Raw genomic sequence first — 14,614 nt, forward strand, 5'->3', positions numbered from 1 at the left:
AATTTTTTATTAGATAGCTTTAATTTCCATAAAATTTGTAATTAAATTGTTGGTAAAGTCCTTTTTCTTAAAAGAATTGTTAGTAAAGTTTTTAATTATATAAATTAAATTTTAATAGTTTTTAATTTGATAAGAAGTAAATTTCTTAATTAAATAAAGAAATATGCATATAATTACTAATTATGATAGACATCACAAACACAAAATCTATTATATTGGGCATTTTATTTAATTTTTGAATTCTTAAATAATAATTTTAAAAAAATCATTTCAACAATATAAAAAAAAAAAAAACAGACATTTTTAAACACAAGTAATATGAAATCCCTTTATTGTTTTTTCCGTTATGCTTTACCATTGGTTCCTTAACGATCCGATTATTTGAATTAAAATTCCCAATTCGAAACCCTAATAATCATACACATATCACAAATCGCCAATATACAATTCTTGGTTTCCTTCGAAAAGTCACGACAACTCAAAGCTGCACGTGCACCGGCGCTACGTGTCTGATCAGTCAAAGCTGCCGGTTTAGTTTCTTTTTCAATCTCTTTTATTGAATTTACTCTTGTTTCTCCCTCTCATGCAATCACAACCTATTTCGATATGAAACTGCAAGTTGTTTTATTTATTTTTGAGTCAATGTTATTAGGGCCGAACATTTTCTGTTGAAATTTTTATGTTATGGACGGTGAGGGCTGGGAAACTTCTTCAGTAAGCGACAATGAGGTTGATTTTCAGTATAGGGACGACGAAGAACATCAATATGCATGTGGTTCTGTGACCAAGTTACAGTTCAGGTATAAGTAATACCTTGTGGAAATGGTCTAATTGTCAAACTTATTACAAATGAAGGAGAACTCTTGGATGACTTGCTGTTGCTCGTCACCTTGTTACCAGGAAAGAAATTTCCAAGGCTCGTTGGGATGAGGAAATGGGAATGGCTGAGGTTTTAGAGAAGAAGGGCAAAATGTGGACAACAACAGGAATTATTCGTGGTGGAAAGACATATTGCTTGATTGAGGAAACTTTGTAAGTCAACTTAAACAAGTTTTATATTATGAATTCTCATGTTGTTATTGCTTTATATCTCAAGCTTCTTTTGAGAAAACAGGAGACTCTTGAAAAATGAACTGTATTAGACTTGATTTCAGGGACTAGTCCAACATTTTTAAACTTTTAGTTTTGTTTAACGACATTCATTTAAATAAATATGGGAATTATTGAATAAGCATCCGTACATTCAAGGAAATAACTGTTATTTTAATTCATGTACTTTCTTCTAGGTTTTTGGCAGAAATAGGTGCTTTGAAACTTTTTGATGATGATAATGCAAATACACCTATGTCTCTGGAAGATTTATATCAAAAAGTTGCTGGCAGAAAGCACAGCTGCGGATGGGAATGTTATGAGGTTTATAGACACCTTAAATCTCTTGGTTATATTGTTGGGCGGCATGGCATCCCTTGGACTGAAAAAGGTGGTAACAAAAACAATGAACTTGTTTCTCTTCAAGGAAACTCTGAAAGAAATGAAATGGGCGAATCACTACATGAAGATTATGTTGCTGAACTGTTCAATAATATGCATATTAATGCAGTGAAGCTGGCTTTTGATATCTATCTTCCAAATAGCAAATTTAAAAAATCTTCTCCCGTTGATCCTAGCTTTGTGCTTTGCGTAACAAGGTAATTTCATAGCCCAGAGTTGGTTTATTGAAATTCAATACTTGGTTGTTTAATTTTTTCTTATTGGTCTTTCAAAACTGCATAAGATTTAGGCAGAGTTCTGCATTTTTTTAAAAATATTTTTACAAAGGCCAGTTCTACCTAAAAACTTTACTTTACTAGCTCCCCAAGGTGTTAATTTTCCATGGGTTACTGCATGATTCTGATAACTTTTGAGGATTTGTATATTTTTTTCTTTCAAATTAGCTGCATATTGTTTTTTTTTTATTAAGCATTTTAATTATTTGCTAGACTTGAACGTCCTTGTATTGTTCATAGTGGCATAATTTGAGTGTTGAAGCAGATGATCATTTCATTTTTAATTTGTGAAGGAATTAGTTATTATGCATGGCATATGTATGTTCAAGCATGCTTGTACTTTTGTGTCATCTTGCATAGTTACAAAATAAAAGATTCTCCATCCATTGAATAATTTTAACCAGCTGATAAATCTTTTGCATTTTACTGTTTCTTGACTTATCTTGTAGTGGTTATCCTCCATCCAAAGCAGACGCTGAAACTCTTGAAAGGCTGTTGGGCAGTATTCCGCTGAAGTTCTGTCATGTAGAACATGGGCGTGTTAGTTTCTTCTCCTTCAGCATGGTGGACCTTCCTGTCTTACCCTGATCTTTCTTAAAGGAATCAGTGTTATAGCTCTGCATGACTTAAGGCTTTGATAGAGAAGTAAGAATAGCCTCATGCTGAGTCGACTTAAAATTGCAAGTTTTTTCAGTTGTAAAATATGATTTACAACATATCTTCATTTGATATTGGCTAGTGGAAGGGAACAAGCATATGTGGAAAGAGATTAGAGATTATCCTAGCAGGTTATACCATGAAGATTTTGGATGAAAGTGCAAACTGGACGACATCTACTTCAAGGTTTTGGATGAGTCAGGTAGGATTTTCTTGGAAAGAGAGTTCTCGGAAGAAAAGATTTTCGAAAGTTTTTTGTTGTGCAAAAGAGACAAGGCACCTAACCCAAATGGTTTTAATATGGGTATCTTTTGGAACTTTAGCACATTATGAAGAAGGATATCCTGGAACCTTTTAAAGAGCTGCACGAACCTGGATATTTTGTTAGATTCCTTAATTCATCTTTCTTGGTGCTCATTGCTAAGGTAGGAGGGGCTTACAACATCAAAGATTTTAGACCCATAAATTTAGTTGGAAGCATATACAAACTCATAGCAGAGATTCTTGTCAGGAGAATGTCCAAGGTTATGGATAAGGTGGTTGGCAAATGCCAACATGCTTCCATCGGAGACAGACAAGTTCTCGATGTTGCACTTATTACTAATGAGGTGGTGGAGGCATTGATGCACAAAAGGAGGAAGGAGGTTCAATGCAAGCGCGATATGGGAAAAACTCAAAATCATGTAAATTGGAGCTTCTTAGATTATTTGCTAATGAGGATGGAATTTGGGGAGAGATGGCGTAGATGGATTAAATCTTGCATTACTACTATGTCCTTTGCGTTAATGGTTAATGGTGGTCTGTCGTCCTTCTTCAAAGCTTCTAGAGGTCTCAGAGGTGATCCATTATCTCCTTTACTTTTTATTGTGGTCATGGAAGTTTTGAATAAAATAGTGATAAGGGACAGAGAATTAGAATTATTCAAAAGCCGTAAAGTGGAAGGGGGGAAACATGTCAAGGAGATAATCTACTTATTTTTTGCAAATATACTAAATTATTTTATGAGCCCGATTAAAGAGCTATGCTCAATCTCAAGTGCTTATTGCTAGGTTTTCAAGTGGTTTTGGGACTCAGCACCAATCTTACCAAATTTTGAGATGGTTAGGTTGGGGGATGGGAGTAACATCGGCAGTTTGGCAGGACCATGGGTTATAAGGAAGTTAAACAGCCAATTAAATATTTGGGACTTCTACCTGGGGGCTAATTTTAAAGAGGAACATGAGATCCTATGGTGACTAGATCTGAGAAGAGGTTAGCAGGATGGAAGAGAGCTATTCTTTCTAAAGGGGGGAGACTTATGTTTATCAAAAATGCACTAGGTGACTTACTCATTTATTATGTCTCTCTTGACTATTCCGGTGGGTGTTGCGAGGAAGTTGAAAGTTATTCAATATAGATTCTTATAGGGCGATTCGGAGGGAAGAAGTAGATACCATTTGGTTTCTTGGGATGAGATCAAGAAGCTAATACCCCAAGGAGGTTTGGGGTTACAATCCTTAGTGGAGATGAATATGGTCTTACAGGATAAGTGGTGTTAGAGTTTTATGAATGAAGAACGTGTGCTGCCGAGATGTGTGATAGAAGCGAAAGTTGGAACAGATGAGAGAGCTTGGTAGACAAGAGCTTTGTCAAGACCAGATGCGAAAGAGTTGTGGAAGAAATTGGCAGACTAAGATAAGTTCCAGGTGTGCATTAGGTGAAAAGTTGGTAAGTGTGGTAGATTCAGATTGTGGCAGCACCTGTAGTTGGAAGGCGGGACCCTCAAAGACCAAGACTTTTTAGATTTTTTCCATAGCACAACAGAAAGATACCATGATTAGTGAATTGTTCAGGGATGTAGTGGGGCGAGGAGGAGTGGCAGGTTATTGTGCTGAGAAACCTCAATGACCAAGAGGTTTATGAGTATGAGAAAATTCTAAGCATCTTTTCTCTTATATCCTTGGAAGGAAGCAACAACAGTTCTTTATGGTGTCTCACTACTAATGAGTCATTTTTGGTCAAATCTTTCTACAAGCATTTGACCAAGCATGAATAGACTGGTACTATTTTCCATTTAGACAAACTTGGAAGGTTAGACTTTCTCCATTTTTTTTTCCATTGGAGGCTGGCAATGATTGTATTTTGACTATCGACAAATTGACGAAAAGGCATAAGATTGTGGTGAATGGATGCTATCTCTATAGAAGAGCTGTGGAGACTTGTAACTATGTATTTCTTTGGTGTTCGGTAGTGTACAAGCTATGTATTATGGTTTATGGACTATTAGGAATAAATTGGGTGATGGCTGGCTCAGTTAAAGATGAAATCTGAGCGTGGAAGGGCATCAGTGAGTGGAGGAAACAAGCGGACATCATCCTGTTCATCATCTTATGGGCGGTCTGGAAGGAGAGGGATAAAAAAGTTTTCGAAAGGGTAGACGACGGTAATGATTTTGACATGATTAGGAATATGTAGTTCCAAATTTTTGGATTTTTGTTATTGGGTAATACTCTTCAGTCTATGGAAGAATTAAGGGATTTTTATTGATATTTTGGTAGATATATAAATACTTTGTATAAGTGTTAATACCCTATTGATTTCGGTTATCAATGATATTTTTTACACTTTTTATTTAAAAAAATTCATTTGATATTCATATAAACTTATATCTGTAGTTAATTCTGCACCCTTGTGAATTGGAATTTCAAAGAGTAGAAGAAAGTCAAACTAGGGGATAAAAGCTGTGTACAATCCGTCTGAGTTTTTCATTTCTGCTATGAAGTCTATTTTGGGTTTCTTTCTCCTTTTTCTCTAACTTTATTTATGTGAAGTTACAAAATCAAAGCATTTCAAAGTGAAGGCAACTTAATATTACATTGCAAGTTATCAGAGTAGTATTTCTGAACCACATCATAAAGTGCTTTCTAGCAAGAATTTGTTAATGCAGCCTAAGTTTTGATACATTTATAGTTATGTCAGATAGGCCGCAGTTCTATCCTGTCTCAGTTGCTTCTGTCAAAATTATCTGAACTTGAATTCATTGATTCAATTTAACTTTTATGTGGATACATATGTTTTTCTTGAGTCTCTGGTGATTTGAGCTACAAAGGATTCTTATTCGATGCGAGAAGCTGTAGACTGTCTTATTGCTACTTCTGGTTCCTCATTACTTCCCTTTCTTCTGATTTCATCATCTCTTTACAACTTATTTGTTGATGATGTGATTATTTCTTCTATCTGACCATTCTTTAGCAACCATACCTACTTTAAGCAATAGGATTCTGAGCACAACATTCCTGGGCTGGTCTGAGTGCATAGGCAATGAGACAGAAAGCCACAGTTGACGGATGTCCCAGAATATCCCGTCTACTCTCTCACTACTATTGGAAGTTTGTCTCTTTTAGCTTATGCAAAAACATTCTCTTTATCTATATTTCTCAATACCTATATGAACTTTGTTTCACTTTCTTCTTGCCCAGCTGCAAGTTCTTTAGTATATTGATATATCATGGACGTGGTTCCAAATGCAATGATAGCATGGATTTGGTGTCCATGTAATACCTCAGGCTCAAGAACTACTGGCCAAATAATTTTCAAATTTAAACTATTAATTCTCAAAGATTCAAGCTAAAATTATTGATAGTGTGTAGCTTAAGAATTTATATGAGGTTTAACTATCACATATCTCTTTAGTATGGGGAACTAGGTATAACAATTTTTATAATTTAAATCTTTTATATTTTCATCAAGAACACACATCACAATCACAAATCATAATCCAATAAGTTATAAAGTTTAAGATCACGCCAACTTGAAGTCACTAAATTAGCATGTGCTCTAATAACATTTCTAATGTTCTTATATGAAGGACAATAATAATAAATTAAATTCTTGTTGTGTTATTTTTTTTTAAAAAAACAAATTCTTATTGTGATGTTTAATTTTAAACCGAAAATATATGTATCATTAAATTTTACATAAAAGTTGAAGTTATACATAAATAATAACCTAAACTTTTGAAGTCAAATGATTTGAAGTCAAAAGTTGTTTGTTCAAGCTTCTTGGGACCGGAGCATTACGAATGATATATCAGGATTCAAAAGTTTAATTCATAAACTATTAATTAATTGAACTTCAACTTTTGAGAGTCGGTACGTACCAACTCGGTGACTTTTAAATTGGTGCAATCTTGTACCTTATAGTATTTGGATTGTGATTTGCGATTGTAATATGTAGCATTGATGAAAATATCAAGAGTTTGAGTTATAGAGATTGTATATTTTAATTCTATGTTGGAAAATATGTGATTGTTAAACCCTATATAAAAACTCAAAATCACAAATCAACGATAAGATGAGTTCGAGTTTTTGGAGGACCATTAATTTAAGTTTAATAAGTTATTGAGTTAGTGATGCTTGGGCCTGGAGCATTACAATCTAATGCTTCTTGTTTTCGTGAATATGTTGCAGAAGATTAATGTGAGTATCCTCAGTTAACCTGCGGTTGTATTTATTTCCACTCCCAGATTTTAGGCAGTCTGCTTGATAAACAATGAAATTCATAATCTCAGAGTTGAAGCAACCTTCAAAAGATGGTATTTGAAAAGGTTTCCCATGTCTTTCCTTATGTTGAACAAAGTAAAAGCAGAGTTATTTTGGAAAGCATGAACTTATGCATTATGGACACACACTTATGTATTATGTAGCAAAATGTATCATTCTGAGTATATCTTTTGTACTAGATAATCTCCTGAAATTTTGGATAATTATAGACACAACTATATCACCTACAAAAATTTTATTAACCAGGACATGAAAAAATCTATCTTTCTGCTATTGCAGGTGGAGACTGATTCTATAGGATATAAGGGACAATCCAGATTCTTGACTAATACAGGCTTCCTCCCAAGTCCCAAGTAGTAGTAGGAGGGTACCATATGGAACAGAGACAAGGGGAGCACAGAGTCTTTGGACAGAATAGTCCCAACAAATCCTTCTGGAACCTCAATCCTCCTATCAACTTTTGCAAAAATGTTTCCTTCATCAGCTTCTCTGAATAACAAGATGAATTTCATCTCGCTTTTCTACAACCCTGTTGCGAGTTCTTTGATCTGTTCATCAGTCATCATGGTTATAGTTCCAAAAGAAATATATATAACAGATTTGGTGCTTGTCTGTCTACCCATTTAGGTATTCATTATTGGTATTTCTGTTCCTACACTCACTGATCTTAACTCGGTTCAATGGTCCTATTGCCCGTCTTTTCTTTTCTCTGTTGACATATCTTCACTAGAAGATCGATGTAGCTAGCATCTATCAATCTACATATGTTGTGGAGTTCTCCAGCTGGAAAATCCATGAAATGAAATTGATGTGTCATATAATCTGTGAACTCAGGCTGAAGCAGCCATCAACTGATGGAAGCCTCTCTTGTATCTCAGCTTAGACTGGGAAAGGTTTACCTATTTCTTCTCATAGGTTGTAGAAAAAAGTGAAAGCACATGTACTTTGGAAACAGTAGGCTTCTGCATTAGAGATTGTGGCTGCATCCTGAATGATGGATGTCATTTATCAAGTCATGTATGATGACTATTCTTCTGGCTTTTACAGAGAGCACATTACAGGCTTACATAGATGCAAGCAGGCATCAAAGGATGGCTGGAGATGCTCAGGAATTTTTCTGGAGGGATTGGGGTCAGGTGGAAAGAGGAAAGGAGGAATTGAATCTGGTAAGAATGCTTTTGATGAAAGCCATGGTCACGAAGCTTGACCTGATGATCATGTATGGTGGAACTGACATAATCAACTGGGATTTGTGGGATGAAATTAGAAAGGAAGCTGTAGTAGTTGGTTGAGATGGCTTTATGCAGGAAAAGGCACTATGGTAACTATCACTGCAGCTTCTCTAAGGTGAGTCTGCTGCTCATGATCTTCCAGGTATTACATGTCTGCCATTGATGAAACTGGGCTAATTTTGAAAGCTTGTAGTCATGATTTATGTCTTCCTTTAGTTATACATATATATATATGTATATATCCTGACACTGTATCTTCATATGTGATGTTTTCCTTGAAGATAAGACACTAAGAATAAGGACATAAATTTTCTCTTTCTCTCTCTCTCTTAATCATCCCCCATAAAACAAAGACCAAAAATTGATTATTCAGACAAAAACGACGCAGCTTTATTGATGATAGCAAGCTTATCCAATATGGAAATAAGAGTTGGTTCTATGTCCCAAGGAAAAGGAAAAGATTAAATTGAGCAGAGAAAAGAAGTAGAGCTTTAAAAATTAGATGAGCTTCATTTACAGTCTACATGTAACATGTCTTATTTTATTTATTTATATATTTATAATAAATTAAATGCTTTAATTTAAGTTAGTGGCTGATTCGGCCATTTAAGGAGGTTTGAACTGGGTGGGAGGTCAAATTTGGAGCTGCAAAGCAAAACATATATAAGCTCAGTTGTAAATCACACTTCATAGTATTTGATGGAAAATGTAGTTTAATTTGTAAATAAACATGAAATTCATTTTGTTCGTAGCCTGCTAGAAAAAATAAAAAGAAGCAACTTGCTTGACTTGTCCACGTATGAATATGATCAAAGATAAAATTAATTTTCAAAATAAGGAACAAAAAAGGAAAGGGTTGATGATGTAACATCCCAAGAAGAAAAAATGGGAATAGAAGGACCAAGTCGAAGACATTTTTTTTTTTTAGATATGGAAGGGAAAGCTTGGAAATCTTAAAAGGAATTAAGAAATCGAGGGTCCAGATCTCATCCCCTAATGGACGGCAATGTACGAAACCCACGGATGGAGAGAGGGAGCAAAATTGAAAGAAATTCAGGAAGAAAGGAGAGCAGAGCAACCAAGCAGAGAAGCATCTTTGGCTGAGAGGAACTTAAAAGAGGAAGAGAGTCAACGGGATTTATTTCCGTCTCGCAAATCCGAGAGGTAAGTTCATTTCAGCTCCTTTTTCGACTTGAATCTGAATTATAGTGTATGTAAATTCATTAGTCGAACGAGTAGGATTTGAGATGAAAGCTCGAAAGACGGAGGGAAGCACGCTGTAAGTGAATTTATCAGTGAATGTAAAATCCATACACGTGTATTGGCATGCGCTATAATGTCTGGTTTTCAATATAATCTTGGGTGAATGATAGTCGGAGGGAGAGAGCTCGGGTGAGGCCTGACAGAATGCGTTTTGGGTGTTAATCCTGGGTAGAGATAATCATAATATAGAAGTGGAGTTTTGAGGTGAATAACAGCCAGGGAAGGGGAAATCTGTGGAGGAACAGGGTAAGCACCGAATGAGAGATGGGTACTGCTGAGAGGAAAAAAAGAAGAAAAATAAAATAAAATAGGGTGTTCCAGCTAGACTTAATTATGAACAAAATCTGATAGCCGATGCAGAGGAGAGACTTGCTGGATGATAGGCTTAACCGAGACTGAACAGAGATGAGCTGAAAAATTTTCAGGGGAATCTTACTTCTGTTAAGTGACCCAAACAGTAAATGAGAGTGAGGACAGAATAGAAACAATGACGAATGGGCATTAAAAGAGTTGAGTATGGAGTCGTAAATGGCCTGGATGGTAGTGTGGGATAGTGAGGATGCTGGTGACAGAAGCTAGAGAGTAAATATTAATCAATATTAAACTGAGGCTAATTCATATTTTTCTGTATGCTGTTTCTTATTGTGTGGTGTGTGTGTGGCCTGTGGTGGCCGGAGTGATGTGAACCAGCTGACTACCGATCAGTCAGTGGAGTGGACCAGATAACAGAGGGTCCAAAGGGGAGTGAATTTCCCGGATATGTTATGTATATGAGGCCAGAGTTGTGGCCGAGAAAGAGATGGCCGGAAGGGCTGTGTCTGGCACGCGGAATACAAGCTGTGTGTGTGTGTGTGTGCGCGCGCATGGCCCTAGTGGTTGGTGTGTGTGCGTTATTTGCTGGTGTGAACAGTACAGGTAGAGAAATCGGCCGGTGGAGCCGAGTGTGAAATCTGATAGAAAATGAGTTAAAGAATCATAGAGAGAAGAGGGATAATCATGAAAATAAAACATTGAGTTATATAAATGGGTGAAATAAGTAACTGCATTGGGTGATTCAGTTGACAAATACATATTGCTTTAATGTTTTTCAGTTGCTAGATAAGAGGAGTTGTGTGTATATGAAAGAGATGAGGGGAAATCATGGAATTAAAAGTGGAGATACCAATAAGTTAAATAGACATCTGTATTGAATGATTTAGTGGGCATGCATACAAATGTTTTTCCATCTTCTGGACAAGAATAACTGCATGTATGTGAAAGAATAGTGCAGGGAAGCAGCTTAATTCTGCAAATGGATGGAACATGTAAGTAAGTTGAATGTGGGTTATTCTGTTTAAATTATACAATCTGTTATGGAAATGGTAAAAAGTCTTGATAATGGGTGGGGGGGGGGAAGAAATTTCAAGGAAGTGTTTTGAGTTGAGGAAAACGCCTACGGGAGTGGATGAGTTTCTGCACTGTAAAAGTGATTCTGGTTGCTCGTAGGTGTTGAGTTGGAATTTACTGAGCGTTCGATACTCTCATCCCATTATCTAATGTTGTTTTTTTTCCAGATGGAGTAAAACAAGATCAACATACACGGTGTTTAGGAAATTGAAATAGAAAAATAGAGGCAGTAGGGAATTGAAAATGGTATATAAATCTTGGAGAGTAGAAATTGAATATAATAAACGATTGTATGAACATTTTTGGATTTTCTTTAATTATGTTTCTTAGTTACATTTTCCTGATGTGAATGAATGTAAGTTTTTAAGTGATATACATACACAATTATTATTGGATAAGTTTCCACTTCTCGATTGTTCCCCCCCCAACTACTAGCCTACAAAGCTAATCCACTGCAGATTAATAATTATTACAAATATATACATTTGCATTCCTATCAATTTAATTAATTATAATTCAAAACGCTAAATTAATTGTCATATTTATAACTTATTTAACTTAAATAACACAAATTTCTTGGTCACTAATTTTCTGAAAATTAGTAACATAATTGAACGTTCAAATATATATAAAGACAACCATTAAAAGAATATAATTATCTAATTAAACCCACGGTAAATGTAATCATGCAACAAACTTTTTTGCCAACGCTAAAAATATCAACAAGAAATTTACTTATAATTGCTTTAAAAAAAAAAAAAAAAAAAATTTAGGTGATAATAAGACAACTTAGAATAAATTGAGGATTAATTAATTAGAAGGTGCCGTAGGAGGAGAAATTAGATATTTCTGGTACATTCTAATTTTTTGGCATAATGAATTTAACAAAGCCGTATTCTAAGAATTTGTGAAGTTATTTGTATTTTTAGAACACCTTGGTATAAAAGATATATAGTACAAGATCTTTGGGAAAAATAATAGTTCATATATATATATATATATATATATAAATTGAAACTTAAACAAATTGGAAAAAAAAAAAAAAAAAAAGAGTTGTAATTACTTTTTAGTTTAGCCTAATTATGGATCATTTGGTATGGGTGTTTAACAGTTCACTACTTACTTTATGGCTTAATTTTTTATCACTATAAATTTTGAATTTTGTAATATTAATTTGATAAATGTAAAATTATCTTCAAAAACAAATTAAAGAAAAAGAAGTAAATCATAACCGTTAAAACAAGATATGCTCACGCTATTATTTAAATAGAAAGTTATTTATGAAAAATAATTTAGAAAATAGTTATTCCATAAAAATATGATTGATACTTTTTAACTAAAAAATTCTTTATAAGAAAATAGTTACTCAATTAAATTTAACAACCAATTTTTTTTAATAACAATTTCACATATACATTTTAATAATAATACACTCCCTTAGTTATAACATAATCTTCAAACAAAAATAACAACTAAATGTGTATATATATATATATATATATATATACATATATACAACAAATTTTACTGGGAATTACTGGTTTATTACTAACGTGTGATATGAGCAATGAAAGAATCCAACTCCATACGTGAAACTCCACCTTCACCCGCGGCTCGCCGGACTGCGGCACCCACTTCACCTGCTCTCTTCCTCGCAGCATCACCTTCCTTGGATCCCATCAACCTTCTCAAACCCTCCACAACAACCGATGTCTTCACCGTCTCCTCTCTCCTTTCCCATTCCTTAACGACGATCCCCACCTTCAGCACTTCTGTTATCAACATTGTATTTCTAGGCTGATCCGAGTGCATCGGCCATGCTCCCATTGGCACCCCCATTGTTGTGCTCTGCATGCAAGAATTCCACCCGCAGTGACTAACAAATCCCCCGATTGCTTTATGCCCCAAGATTTCCAACTGCGGCGCCCATTCTCTCAACTCCAGACCCCACTGTTTTACCGATTCTTCATACCCTTCTGGCAACTCCACTCTTCTGATCCCTTCTTCGTCGAAAATGTCTCCTTTGTCAGCATCTCTTAAGACACAGATAAACTTTTGGCCGCTTTGTTTGAGCCCTTGTGCGAGTTCCTTGATTTGCTCGTCGTTCATGGCGGTTGTTGTACCAAAAGAGACGTAAACTACAGAGTTTGGCACTTGTTTATCGAGCCATTCTGACGCGAAATGCCGTGGGTGGGATGTGGATATGGCAACAACAGGGTTCAGTGGGCCGACAGCCCAAAACATGGAGCTTCTTGCCCATGTAGTTTCTCGGTGAAGCAAATCCAAGTAAGGAGCTTCGATGACTTTGCAAGTGTTGTTGAGACGTCCATGGCTGAAATTCTGGTACTGATACTGAAAAGCAGAGTAATCCAAGAACTGAGGCGTGAAGCAACCGTCTAGAGAGGGGATGTGTGCGGGGATTATCGCATCTGGCCAGTTTGGATGTTTCTCAATTGATTCCCAAACGAAAAGAAAATAAGCAAAAGCTGATACACTGGAAAGTATAAGACTCTGCGTTGGGGATGAAAGCAACGTCTTGAATCACAGAACCCATCATGGAGTCGTAGAGGACGATAACTTTTCTGGCTTTAGAAGCAAGTAAACGGAGAAGCTCCGTCACCGGCCGGCGGAGACAATCGGAGGAGACGTTAAAAAGAGGCTGTAAATGAGATGGAAATTTGTTTACGGCGTTGGGGTTAGGAGGAGGGTAGATCAAAGGAGGGAGAGTGAGTTGGTGGAAGTGGATATTGGCGGCGGCGGAAAGTTGGTCCCAACCATGCACACTGGCGGACGTGGGTTGCGGAAGAGACGTACTGAACGGAGGAAACGACGTCGTAGGAGAGGATAAGGGGGGAAAGATGGAGGAGCTGGTTGAGATGACCTTGTGCAGGGAATGGCACGATCACCACCACCACCACCACCACCTCATCCTCGTTTGCAGCTTGACTCAGATTTTGGTGCATGCTTTTTTTCTTTATTAAAAAAAAAAGAAAAAAAAAAGGAAAAATTTCCGAAATGGGTAAAAGATCTAGAAGATTCAAGATTGTCAATCCACACCAAATTGGGGGGGGAAGAAAGAACTGGATTATGGGTTTTTATTTTTTGGCAACTACTAGTTGGGTCGCAATTGGAATTTACAGGGTTTCAAGTGCAGCATCTTTTTGGGTCAACTTTATTTTATTTAATAAAATGTGTGAATTTATATTAAAAATTAAATTATATGATGTATTCTCAGTAGGATATTGAGGCAGTCACTCGCTTGAGTAAGTTTTTTTAGAAGATAATGTGTGGATGATTTGAAAAAAATGAAGTAAATTTAGTATTCATTTCCTTGTGGAAATAAAACAAAATTATTTCATGAATTTTCAAACAAATTAAGCTTCAGATTGTTATCCAAAAAGGAATACAGAAAAACACTAGTTTCCAATGAGACAGAAGCAAGTAGTGGGAGCACACTCAGCTCAGCTCTCCGGAAATTATGAGGAACATTTGAGTCCGACGAGTAAGATAGTCAGACTAAAAATATTACCCTTCTGGGAATTTTAAGGTACCAATCCCTACTTATATTAATTATATTCTCATAATATATTTACATACATACATACATACATATATTGTTATCAAGTACTAATGTAAGTAACATTCATCATCTTGAATCACTCATTTGATGATTGGGAACACCACTCTATGATTACTTTATTTCTTAAAATGTTTAGAAATTGAAAAAAAAAAAAGAACGAGCACTAAATATTTGTATTAGTAAATGATA

The 14,614-nt window shown here is 35.6% G+C and overlaps 2 protein-coding genes and 1 pseudogene across 7 annotated transcripts; 1 reads left to right on the forward strand and 2 right to left on the reverse strand.

The window, feature by feature from the left end:
• Positions 1–331: 331 nt before the first annotated feature.
• Positions 332–11,180, forward strand: LOC110807168 (tRNA-splicing endonuclease subunit). Of its 6 annotated transcripts, none has more exons than XM_088209490.1 (6): positions 332–800; positions 901–1,032; positions 1,287–1,688; positions 2,216–7,008; positions 7,244–9,360; positions 11,013–11,180. In XM_088209490.1, exons 1-4 carry the CDS (start codon positions 685–687, stop codon positions 2,352–2,354), a joined length of 789 nt encoding a protein of 262 aa, XP_088065616.1. In that variant the 5' UTR covers positions 332–684; the 3' UTR covers positions 2,355–7,008; positions 7,244–9,360; positions 11,013–11,180. The 6 variants fall into 6 exon arrangements, with proteins under 6 accessions (XP_088065616.1, XP_088065615.1, XP_088065617.1 ...); XM_088209489.1 differs by having other exon boundaries at positions 7,244–7,591; positions 8,012–11,180; XM_088209491.1 differs by having other exon boundaries at positions 2,216–2,411; positions 2,506–7,008; positions 7,244–11,180.
• LOC148252754 (zeatin O-glucosyltransferase-like) lies at positions 5,593–7,587 on the reverse strand (annotated as a pseudogene).
• A 117-nt stretch (positions 11,181–11,297) lies between the features above and the next one.
• On the reverse strand, positions 11,298–13,865 carry LOC110807165 (zeatin O-glucosyltransferase-like). Its single transcript, XM_022032202.2, is given in 3 exon segments — positions 11,298–13,342; positions 13,344–13,628; positions 13,630–13,865. Coding segments are annotated over 3 exon segments (1,413 nt in total). The 5' UTR covers positions 13,809–13,865; the 3' UTR covers positions 11,298–12,393.
• Between the last annotated feature and the right edge of the window lie 749 nt (positions 13,866–14,614).

This window comes from Carica papaya, chromosome 8 (assembly GCF_054855325.1).
Source record: "Carica papaya isolate Zhongbai chromosome 8, ASM5485532v1, whole genome shotgun sequence".
NCBI lineage: Eukaryota > Viridiplantae > Streptophyta > Magnoliopsida > Brassicales > Caricaceae > Carica > Carica papaya.

What these genes read in the sequence shown, in the direction of transcription:
- LOC110807168 (XM_088209490.1), top strand. Translation starts at nt 685, where the DNA reads ATGGACGGTGAGGGCTGGGAAACTTCTTCAGTAAGCGACAATGAGGTT. An exon ending in TGCTTGATTGAGGAAACTTT is followed by an intron (nt 1,033 to 1,286) that starts GTAAGTCAACTT and finishes ACTTTCTTCTAG; the next exon opens with GTTTTTGGCAGAAATAGGTG. An exon ending in TTTGTGCTTTGCGTAACAAG is followed by an intron (nt 1,689 to 2,215) that starts GTAATTTCATAG and finishes CTTATCTTGTAG; the next exon opens with TGGTTATCCTCCATCCAAAG.